The 12,139-nt window shown below is 39.9% G+C and overlaps 1 protein-coding gene across 6 annotated transcripts in view; it reads right to left on the bottom strand.

Moving 5' to 3' along the window:
- Positions 1–4,984: 4,984 nt before the first annotated feature.
- The window catches only part of SCML2 (sex comb on midleg-like 2 (Drosophila)), a 72,571-nt gene continuing 65,416 nt past the window's right edge, over positions 4,985–12,139 (bottom strand). For 5 of the 6 annotated variants that reach the window (XM_014960464.1, XM_014960465.1, XM_014960460.1 and 2 more), the window contains 3 exons: positions 9,376–9,657; positions 8,510–8,673; positions 4,985–7,463 (listed from right to left, as the gene is read on the bottom strand). In XM_014960464.1, coding sequence (XP_014815950.1) covers positions 7,338–7,463; positions 8,510–8,673; positions 9,376–9,657 — 572 coding nt within the window. In that variant the 3' untranslated portion in view covers positions 4,985–7,337. The remainder of the gene's footprint in view (positions 7,464–8,509; positions 8,674–9,375; positions 9,658–12,139) is intronic. The other variant, XM_014960463.1, reaches the window with a different exon arrangement.

The following is a 12,139-nucleotide window of genomic DNA, read 5'->3' on the forward strand; positions in this document are numbered from 1 at the left end:
ACACTGTGAGTTTACAACAGGCTGTTCAGATTTTAAGAAGATAAAGTCTCAAAATGGCTCTGCGCGACCTTTGAACCATCGGGAGCACTGACAGTTGGGGAACGCGATCCCAGGATTATGGGCTAGTTAGTAAGCTTTACAGAGGGAAAGATTATAATCAAGGCCGGAGGAAAAAACAACCAAAAAAAAAGAACCATTTCACCACAGAAATGGATGTGAAATCAGCTTCTGCCTCCCCGCATCACTCTGAGGCAGTTCCAAACGAGCACTTTTTACTCACTCCAATAGTTTTACATGTAATAAAAAAAGAGAGGAGGAATATATGACCTTTGAAATTGATCTCGAGAGAGTCTTTTTTTTTTTTTCTTTTTTTTCCCTCTCATTAAACCAAGCCAGTCTAACTCTATGTAGCTTCGATTTGTCAGAGAGAGCAGGAAGATGAAGCTGCTCAGAAGTTTTAAAACAGTTTCACACATCTAATGTTGGAATTAAATGCTTATTTTACTCTGATTATATAACTAGCTAACCAATCAAAGAAAAAATACCGCTATCCACTTATAAAATGTGTTTTGTCACATGATGCTGCATTGAAATAGACTACACTCTATAGGTGACAAAAGGAAGACCGGGAAACCATGGCCCCGCTGCCGAATGAGATGGGGACCTCAACATACAGGACATGGAAAAGGCTGAAGTACTGAATGGCTTCTCTGCCTCAGCCTTTGCAAGCAAGATCAGCCTTCAGGAACCACAGGTCCCAGAGACCAGGGGGAAAGGCTACAGCAAAAATGATGGACTCTTGGTGAAAAAGGATCAGGTCAGGGAATACTTAAGCGAAGTGGACAACCATAGTAAGTCTAAGAGGCCCAATAGGATGCAGCCATGAGTACTGAGGGAGCTGGCAGATGGCACTGCAAGGCCGCTCTCCATAATTTTTGATCCATCACGGTGAATGGGCAAAGTGCCTGAAGACCAGAGGAAAGTCGATGTCACTCCTATCTTGAAGATGGGCAAGGAGGAGGAAGCAGGGAACTACAGGCCACTCTGCCACACCTCAGTCCTTGGGAAGGTGATGGAACAGCTAATGCTGGAAACCATTTCCAGGCACATGAAAAAGATTATGATCATCAGTAGTCAGCATGGCTTCACCAAGAGGAAGTTATGTTTGACCAACTTGATAAGCTTCCATGGTGAAACGACAAGGGGAGTGAATATTATCTACCTGGACTTCAAGGAGGCCTTTGACACTGTCTCCCAAAAGATCCTCACAGACAAGCTGCTGATGTACAGGCTGAATAAGCAGTGAGATGTACTGAAAACTGGCTGAATGGCCAGGCCCAAAAGATGATGAGCACAAAATCTAGTTGGAGGCCAGTGACTAGTCCCAGAATCACAGAAACTTCATTATTAGAAGGGACCTTTGAGATCATCAAGTCCAACCATACACACACACAAAACCTCACCACACCACACAAAAAAACCCCAACGAACAAACACAAAACAAAACACCCAACCCAACAATCTCGGGCACTAGGGCATGCCCTGAAGTGCCACATCTACACGTTTCTTAACTATCACCAGGGTTGGTGACTCCACCACCTCCCTGGGCAGGCTGTTCCAGTGCCTGACCACTCCCTCAGTAAAGTAATTCTTCCTAATATCTAATCTAAACCTCCCCTGCTGCAACTTCAGACCATTTCCTCTGGTCCTGTCATTATTCACTTGGTAGAAGAGGCCAACACCCACCTCTCCACAACCTCCTTTCAGGTAGTTAGGGAGGGCACTGAGGTCTCCCCTCAGTCTCCTCCAAACTAAACAGGCCCAGTTCCCTCAGCCTCTCCTCATACGACTTGTTCTCTAGACCCCTCACCAGCTTGGTGGCTCTCCTCTGGAACCTGTCCAGCACTTCAATGTCCTTCCTGTAGTGAGGGGCCCAGAACTGAACACAGTACTCGAGGTGAGTACAGAGGCATGGTGACTTGCCTACTCCTACTGGCCATGCTACTCCTGATACAAGCCGTAGTCGTGTACCCCAGGGATCAATACTGGGTCCAATGCTGTTTAGCATCTTCATTAATGATCTGGGTGATGGGGCAAAGCGTACCCTCATTAAGTTTGCTTATGACACCAGTCTGGCAGGAGTAGCTGGTACACCAGAGGGTTGTGCTGCCAACCAGAGTGACCTCAACAGGTGGGAGAAATGAGTGGACAGGAACTCATGAAGTTCAACAAGGGGCAATGCAAAGCCCTGCACCTGGGGACAACTACAGGCTAGTATGTGCCAGAGGCCACCCAGCTGGAAAACAGCTTGGCAGAAAAGAAGCCAGCTTGTCCTGGTGGGAAACAAGTGGACCATGAGCCAGCAATGTGCTCTTGCCAGAAAGGCAGCTAATGGTACCCTGGGCTGCACAAGTAGTATTGCCAGCAGGTCAAAAGAGGTGATCCTTCTCCTCTCCTCAGCACTGATGAGGCCACATCTGGAAGCAGCTCTGGGCTTTCCAGTACAACAGAGGCACAGACATACTGTAGAGAATCTAATGAAGGACCACAATGATGAAGGTATGGGAGCATCTCTGCTGTGAAGAAAGGCTGAAAGAGTTGGGACTGTTCAGTCTGGAGAAGGATCAAGGGGGATCTCATCAATGTACAGACATATCTGAAGGGAGGGTCCAAAGAGCATGGAGCCAGGCTCTTTTCAGAGGTGCCCAGTGACAGGACAGAAGGCAGTGAGCACCAACAGAAACAGAGGAGGTTCCCTCTGAACATCAGAAAAGTCTTCCACTGTGAGGGTGACTGAGCCCTGGCACAGGCTGTCCAGGGAGGTTGCGGAGTCTCCATCCTTGGAGATATTTGCAATTGTCTGGCCACAGTGCTGAGCAGCTGGCACCGGGGTTGGACCAGATGACTTCCAGAGGTCCCTTTTAACCTCAGCTAGTCCTCAGCTCTGTGATACACCGCTGAATTCTCACCTGGAACGGGGTAGACACAAGACAAACATAGAACCACAAAAAGCTGTAGATACAAGACCTGCTATATTTGATTTGAAAACCCTCGCATCTACGCTGAGCAGTATTTTTGGTTGTCTCTGTAGCATTGCTTTTTGTACAGCTTTCTATACACTCAGTAATTCCAGTTGCTATTTTAACTCTATTATAGAAAAAGCTTTAAAAAATTATATCGTTTCAGAGTAACTGGTATAGAGAGCCATGCATAAAAGTTTCCTAAGTGGTCTAGACAAAAACACCAAGCAGATTTAAGATAATCTTTAATAATGCAGAACAGACAAAAATCCAGTCAGCTCAAACTGGAAACAGAACAGATAAATAGTATAATGCAAATTATCTTAAAACAGCCTTACTGTTTTAAGATACTGTTTAGTAGCCTTTGCTCCAAGTTAGCTGAACACAGGCTGCTCTGACTTGTTGGTTCTGGCCATTTAAATTAAAAATTATTTATATTATAGATTCACATATACATATATATGAATAGACTTTCATTAGTTATTCATATTTAAATGAAAACATGATCCTAAGTTGGCCCACAGGAATAATAAACAAATAGGAAAAAGTGACTGGAGCCTTCCAAGTTAAGTCAGAGGATAAACTAGTAATTCAATGCATCCCCATGTTTCAATTCTCCAAATTTCACCCCCAATTAAATGAAAGACAAGCACAAAGAACCATGGTGTTTCACCCAAGCAGGTTCAAATTTTAGTCATCGTTACTCAGGGCTTCTTTTTTCCCCATAGGAATATTTGAGATACTTAAATACAGAATTTGTGCATTATGTTCAGGGCATACACAATGACATCCACAGGCTCACACAAAAATGTCAGAGTTACAGAATTGGTTAACATTGCTTTTGAACAAATTATATCCCCCACTCCATGGAAAGGAAGTGTTTCTACAAATACCATGAGTATTCAGGTGAACATCTTTGCCCCTGTGTCTACCTCCTGACATAAAAAATGGTGTGCTTTTATTAAAAGCAACAAAAAAAGAGGAAGATGCTCCATCCTTTGAGCCAACATCAATAACACGATGTTGCTGTCTTTCACTGTCATACCTGAAAGAGTCCTACAGTATGTACACAGCCACAACAAACTTGTTAGAAGTGCAGTCGTGTCAAGTGCAACGTGCAACCACCCTGCCATACACTGCTCTCTGATTTCAATAATGTATAGGTCTTCTGCAACAAGAATTCTGAGAGCTGCTAGTCCTTCTGAGCAGTAGCATTTTAATTTCAAATAGAAGAGATCTTAAGATGTACTGAGGAGTTAGAGCACTGTCTTGCAAGATGACTGAAAGATACAGAACCAGATAAGCAGATGAATCCTGGTTGATAGAAAAGCAACTCAGAGAAACAAAGAGAATAAATCAGGCTGTCTTCTCTAACAAAATACGCACCAAAAAAGATACTCAGTACCTTTTGAGAGAAATAAGATGCAAAATGCCTCTGGACTGTTGTTACTACCAACTTCTAAGTTCCATAATTAGCCTCGGAAGCATCTGAGGTTACCATTAATTCAATTTAAGTTACTTCTCAATTACAGGCTGATCACTGTGAACAGCCACCACAACCACAGACTTCTGTGTCACAAAATAAGAAAGCATTTAGTATATGAAGTTCAAACCTATTGCCATTAACTGCTTTGACTCAAACTTCATCTGAATGCAGGACTTAGAGAGGTCTCTTCCCCTCAGTGGTTATACGAGAACTCTTTAAGCTGTAAATGGCAAAATGCTACAAGCAAAACCAAGTAGTTGACTACATTCCTAAACTGTTATTTTGAAAGCATAGAACAACCCAAGTTCAAACATTAATTGCTTCAGATAAACAATGTTGGAATGATTTTACCCTTTTGATTAAAACTCCCTTACATCAGATGTTTACGTGAACTGTCAAGAACTGCCAAATGCCAGATAAGATAGCTGCCCTTGCCTACGCAAACACACACACACACAACGTCAAACAAAACGGACAGTTACAACAATGAACAAACTATTTTATTTTTGCTGATAGATAAGAACATCCCATTGAAAATAACGAGTGAAAAATATATTCTGCTACAACACTTGGAACACTCGAATCTCACGCTATAGCACGTGGTGAAATTCTGGTGCTGCAACATCACAGTAATCCCTGTGCACACGGGTGCACAGAAAGCCTTGAACAAATATTTATACCCATTATAGTGCCATGTACAAAAATGTCATTCCATAAAGGCCAAACAGAACATTTAAACATCCTTGTTTTTCTTATGCCAATGGCAATGTAAAAAATTAAAACCATTTTCAGTCAATTACTTCTGCTTAAATCATATGAGATCTTTTTATGCTAAGGAACTCTGAAATTCAGCATAATAAAGCGTGGAAGAAATAAGGTATCAACAATGTACTGAACATGTGGGACATGATGTTTTCCTCAATATATAACTAACTTTCATACAGTTACACCAACAATCAAGTCAGTATTTTCCTAACACAAAGAGAAAATATTGTTTCTCCAATCAATGCTCTGACCTTTTCTTACTATAAAGAGCATGCTTGTATTATTCATCTAAGCATACATGCACCACAAAAGATATGCAAAACAAATCGATACAGATAACCTTTAGTGTCAAATGTCTAATGATGTAATAATAAAAACAATTCTCAAAGTCCAAATGACTTGCTAAATTGAAATTGAATTGCAGTCACTTAAACTAACAAAAAATACTTGGACACTTGTGAGCCACAAAATTTATTATTTTGCAGCAGTATCTCTGCTGAAACCTGAGGATCAGACTATTGGCAAAGCAAGGCATTTTCAGAAAAGGAATTTGTAAAAAATACATTTATACTATATGCTTTTATATAAAAAGGCAGTAAGAAATATAATAAACCCTACCGTTTTAGGACTACACCTTCCCTAGCAAATAGCTTTTATCACTTGCACTATTACATACAGTACATTCAGTTTCCTACACACAAAGTATATTTTCTTGTCCCTGATGTATATTACAATTCGCAGTGATAATAAACTGCTTTATTATCACCACTCATTCTTGCAGCTTATACAAACAGCCCCAATTTTACCCCAAAAAAGGCTTATCAGTTACATAGTAGCACTCCCTCATAGGAATTATAAGCCCAAAACATTGGAACCAAATATGTCTTTCCAGAAATATACCAGAGTACATGGTTCAGAGTTAAGGGATGAATAACCAAGAGTATTGCATAGTACAGGGATCTCGCCTGTATGAGTAAAGCCACCCTTTGATTGTTTGTCACCTTCTGACTCCAAGAATGGACAACAAATTAAACGGTGCCACTGAATATGAAAGTAGTACACAACTAAATTTACTGGTAAAAAAACATCAAGAAATTGTACAGTTCTCTCTGGCACAGTGCAAAGTACACATTAAAAAACTGAATACATATGTACAGTGTGTATGTATATTTTATATATATATAGTATGTATTTCCCCAACACATACGTGTGTATATATAAAAAGCATGAACATGCATATTCATGCCAAACCTAACAAAAAGAGGGAATGTTTAAAATGTGGATGTGTTATTCCAGTTACACCAGTTTGTCCCAGAAATGGCTGTTTATACAGCCAATATGTCCTTCCATGAAACAGAAATATTTATTGCCTGCATAAATTGACAATATATGGTACATTTGTCCCCATAACTTACCAAAGGACTGATAATCACACTTTATAAAAGCTAATATTTGTATTAAGCCCTCTCCTCCATAACCCTTCCTTCCCCACACCTCCATCACCCACGACCAATTCATATGGCTATTCCCTTTATGGAAATCTAGGAAGAATAATCTAGAATAATATACTAGAGTATTACTGTGCTGGAGGATCAGACACAGTATTCACTACTGAGATGAGATTTTTTTTTTTTTTTTTAATTTTTCTTGCAATATAAAAGTTTACAGCCACCCCTGTAAAAATTATTAGCACCTGATGCTGGTTTGTTTTATTATTTTCCTTTGGGATTCAGCTGTTTTGGTTCTGAACCTGAACACGTTAGCTGAAGTCTGTAACAGCACACACTTTCTTCCAGGATTCGGAGAGCACTGTTACCCGAACTGCCTGCCCCCGGTATGATCAACTGTCCTTCCCTGCAAACTTCCTGAAATCGTTCACAAAATACTAGAATGTAATACAGATTCTCCACCCCCTCTTTGTCCTGAATGTCCTTTTAACATTTTGAGAGCACTTTCAAAAAATAAACATGATTTATATCAGCAAAATATTTTCAAATAATGGCGATGGCTGTGAACCTGAGAGCTTAGTGTGATACGAACACACATATTTGTGGTGTCCCCACTGGCTAATACTTTCCTTGTTTAAGTCTTTCAATGTGGTAGCACAACTTTAGGGCAGGCCCCAGCTTCAGTCCCATATATTTCATTATCATATCACTCCTCAGTAAAAGCAGTGCCTTCCCATCAATTTCCTGCAGAAGAGAGAAAAAACACAACATACAACTACTTTAACAAGCTGCATGGTGAAAACTGAAAAGTACATTATACTTGTTTATACTGCAATAAAAATTACTATATATAAAACAGTAGCTTAGTAGGATTTGCTAAGCTGAAATTTAATTTTAGGTCTTTTAACGTGTCATTAAGGTTTTTAAGATGCTAAAGGAAATTATAACAAGTAAAAGAAACTGACCAAACAGCCCTCAAAATTAGGTACCAGCCAAGGGAAAAAAGTGAATGGGTCAAGAGAGAAAAAAAAAAAAAAACAAACCAAAAAAAATTGCAAAGGAAGGTCTGTGCAGTTAGTGATTAAATGATCCGAGCGCTGAGGCCTTGCGCTGAACCTTGAACACAGCTGTGGGAGGATTCTGGCATGCGCATGCAAGCAGTCACACGGAGGAAGGGGTTACAGACCATCTAAATCTGTGAAATAAGACAGATCTATGTCCTGGTTAAACTAGACAGACTGTTAGGATGAAGACCAAGGACAACTTCGTCAGGTTTCAACTGCCTGGTTGAGAAGCTGCTGAAATGTGACAATCCTAAACTCTTAGTAGCGTTACATACTGTAGACAGGCAATTAGTTCCTTAAAACACCATAAAGAAAACCACTCTGTCTTTTTTTTTTTAAACATAAACCTGACAAAACAAGTGACATGTAGTCTTTTTATACAACTAAGAATAAAACATAAGACAGGAAGCTCCGTTAAAAGTTATTTTGAATTTTCCTTCCAATCCAGCTTACTCTGAGATTTAACTGTTCGTAGGAGCTGGTGCAGAACAAGGGTGAAATACTACTAAAGAGAAAGCCCACCTCTTTTTTGGAGGGCCTTAGATACAATGAAATAAGGAAACAGCTCTTTGCTGAGCGACCCACCATATAAAAGCACAGTGAGAAGGAAGAGAGGAGTAGAGTTTATTCTACCTTCAATGGCAGACAGTGACAGACATGAAAGCTGTATTATAAGAGATTAACACAACACACAATCTACTAGAACAGAATGGATATGTATCATACATGTCTCCTAAAGAGCTCTGCATGTGGAGCCAGTGCCTGTGGATCAGCTTCTTTCACAAAACGCATTACTTCCTCTATTGACCAGGTGGAAGGATCCTTATTCAATATTCTTGAAGGTTCCCTTTTCAGTGAATTCAGATCTGGTCCAGTTGTGGAACTCACAGCTTTTAGTATAAAAATATTGTGAAAGGAAGAAATATCACTAGCCTATACAGAGATAAGACATTTCATTTTACATAAGACATTCTTAATATTAACGTGCGGCTTTTATTATGCATTCTTTGCAATATATTGAATGAAAGATGCTTTCTTTTCCTCCAAATAATACTGAACTGTTCCATTTGTCTTTAAACGCCTTATGTAACTGCAAATATTTACAGCGGCATAAACGTTAGCACTGTGACATACCTAGAGGGATTAATTCAACTTGTACTTGGCTCCTGGGTCCCCAGACACCATTAATTGGGAATGTGGCAAAGGCAAGTTAAGCTGTGCAGAGGGAGAGGGGGACAGGAGGAAACCCTATCCCTGTATTTCAGCTACAGTGGGTAAGATGCTTAGGAAGTGAGCTGCATATAATCAGCCCTCCTCAGTCTGACCTGCCACAGAGTCCATAAGAGCAGCAGAGGAAGGTGCAGGAGGCAGGAGCTCCTCACCCCCAGCCTGCATCCCAGTGTTACTTCTAACAGGCTTCAGTTCTGCTTTTGCAGTTACGTTAGCAAGCCCGCCATGCCTGGCAACAGCACAACATTTCACTCCATACTCCAGCTTTTCTATAGCAAAGAACTTCTTTATTCGTAACTCTCGGACTTTGTACGTCAATAAAAGCAGTTCTATACTTTGGAAAGCTTAGTTATATAGCATACCTTCAATCCTCCTTTGTATTCGATTCCTACTAACTTCATAGTATCCACTGCTCCCAGCAGAGCTCAAGGACAGCCTGCGCAGGATTGGGGCTGAATTTGAGGTAGCAGTCACTGGCTGAAGGGAATTTCTGTAATATGCTGCACTCCCTGAAGTACGATATTCCGTGGAATTTCGACGGGTGGGGCTTGAAGGATTTACAGAATTAAGTGCAGAATCCATAGAGTCCTCAGAAAATCGGTGTTCTTTGGAAGTGCTGTTTTCCTCTATAGGTAATGTCTCTGCTGCACAAAAAGCAAGTATTGATATGTTCAAAGTGATGGACATTATACCTTTTTTATTTAACTCCTTGCTATGTTCTCCTGAAGATACTGACATTGTAAGCCTGCTAACAGATCTCCTGTGAGGCAGTCACTGCTGCTGAATGTTTGCCCCCTTTCCTCAAGCAATCATTGGGCTCTTACTGCATGCTTTTAACATATTTTTTTTTGTAGCAAAAGATTTGTCAAGTTTGAGACAGTCTTCCAAAAATCATTTCAGTTGTATTTGTAAAGAACAGGGAAGTAACAGGGGAAATTTTGGGGGGTAAATTTGTCTGACGTTAATATTGATACATCAAACAATCTTTGTCAAGCATTTTCATTATCTTATTTAAACATACTCTCAAAAAGCTAACGAGTATGTTATCTGGCAAGAAATGTTTAATATAAATAAAAACTCTCATGTTAATTAGCAATTGTTTAATTTGTTCTAAACAGCAGAGGGAGTCACTAACTTCATAAAGAAGACAAGTGGACAATTATCATCTATAGATCCCAATATATTCAGACACAGGAGGTTGCCATTAAGAATCCAACAGGTTGCAGGCAAAGCCACAGAAGGCTGCAAGTGCCAGGTACAGCACACTAAGGTAACACATTTTGACCACCACACTGTATCTCTGTTAGTTCCTCCCACAGGACAGGGTCTATGAGCACAGACTCTGGAAAGCTAAAGGTAAGTGTAATAAAGTTAATAAAGTCTCAGGAAGGGAGTATAACAACATTCCCCTTTTTAGTTCTTATCGTTTATCGGCTAATTTCTACCCTGCAAAACACAAACAATGCCCACTTAGAAGACTTGTGAATTTTTAGAGTCTGTCAATATTGTTTCTAAGCCAACAAGCAGAGTTCAGTGGGTCCCTCTCCTGTGACAGGAGCCAGGTTTGCTTAATTACTGAAAATTCCGCTCTCAGTCAACCAAATCCAGGTCTGTTTGGGAGAAATATGCTATATGAGGGGAAAAGAAACCCCAAATCAGTGAGAATCCCACTCCATTTTCTAGTAATCATATGTATCCCTCTGTTTGCATCAGGCCAATATCTATCCCGAGAAAGAAGCTGGAAGCATGATGTACAAATCTGTATGAAACAAATGTTGCTTTGGAAGGAGAGTTAAGAGCTGGAAAATATAACTAACAGGTTCACAGAAGTGTAAACCCCACACTACCATCTTGAAAATTACTCTAGTGAAGTTATAAAACATATGTTAGGGAAGCAGCATATTCCTCAGGATAAGAAACTGGTATGTTCTGCAAAACAAGTTCCTGAAATAAAGTTTTTACTGCCCTTCTTATATGACAACTTTCAAGAATTTCTTGGGCGAATACCCAATTAAAACTAAAGGAAGAGTATTCTCCTAAAAAACCCAGTGAGCTTCTCAAGCATGTTTTCAACTTGCTTCTTGAGGTCTTCAGTTCTCTGACGAAACCTGTTTAAAAGTGAAGTGCAGTGAAGGACTGTTAAGTGCATTTTGGTCTTCAGACAGCATTAATCCTGAAAGGGAACAAAGCCACTCAGCCAGCCATCTCCCTACTTAGTGAATTCAGTAAGGCAAGATCTGCAAGGTGATGTAACATCTTTTACTAAACTTGATAGTCGTAGAATAAAGCAGCTTTCATGGACACAAGACCCTCTCCTTCACATATGCAGCCCTCAAAGCAACCACTGCAAAACTTTCTGGTTTGTTAGATTTGAATCACAAAAGCAAAGAAGAGGCTACTGAGGGTTTCCAAGAAAACAATAACTTCTTTACATCTGTCAGCTTGAAGTAGTTGCAGCAACTTACCAAAATGACAAACCAATGGAATTTCAGAGCGACTTTAAGAGGTGTAGCCAATGATAAGCACTGTAAAATTAGGGGGTAGCCAATCAGGGTCTGTAGAGAATGAAACCACTAACAGAAATCTCAGTCCAAGACCAAAAGGCAGAGGTGATACTTTACAGTTAGAGCAAAGCCTAAAGTTTAACTGACTGAATCTGTAGATTCAGATTTCAGATGTACAGGTACCAGATTTCAGGTACAAATAATGGAGACAATACTCCCTAGCAGAAAGCTTCAAGTAGACTATGGTTTAACTGACTGAACCTGTCGATTCAGATTTCAGACGTCTTGAAAGGTAGAAATAATGGAGACAACACTCCCTAGCAGAAAGCTTCAAGTAGACTATTAAGCATGTATCAGCCAACTCCATGTAACATCTTAAGAAAAAAAACTGGTTTTAGTTATAGTAAAGAAGTCCCAAATACAGGGTTTTTAAAAAATAATTTTATGCAATCCATGTCAACATTTCTGAAGACACAAAGGTTTTTAAAACTGACTGTGTTGCAAAACAATTTAGTTGTATTTATTCCAATTATATCCCAGATTTCTCTCTGATGTTATATATCCTCAAGTAAGCAATAGTAAATAGGGCTGGGAAAGATCAACTCTGCTTTTTTTTTTTTTT

The sequence above is a fragment of the Calidris pugnax genome, unplaced genomic scaffold (genome assembly GCF_001431845.1).
Source record: "Calidris pugnax isolate Ruff unplaced genomic scaffold, ASM143184v1 scaffold188, whole genome shotgun sequence".
Taxonomy (NCBI): Eukaryota; Metazoa; Chordata; class Aves; order Charadriiformes; family Scolopacidae; genus Calidris; species Calidris pugnax.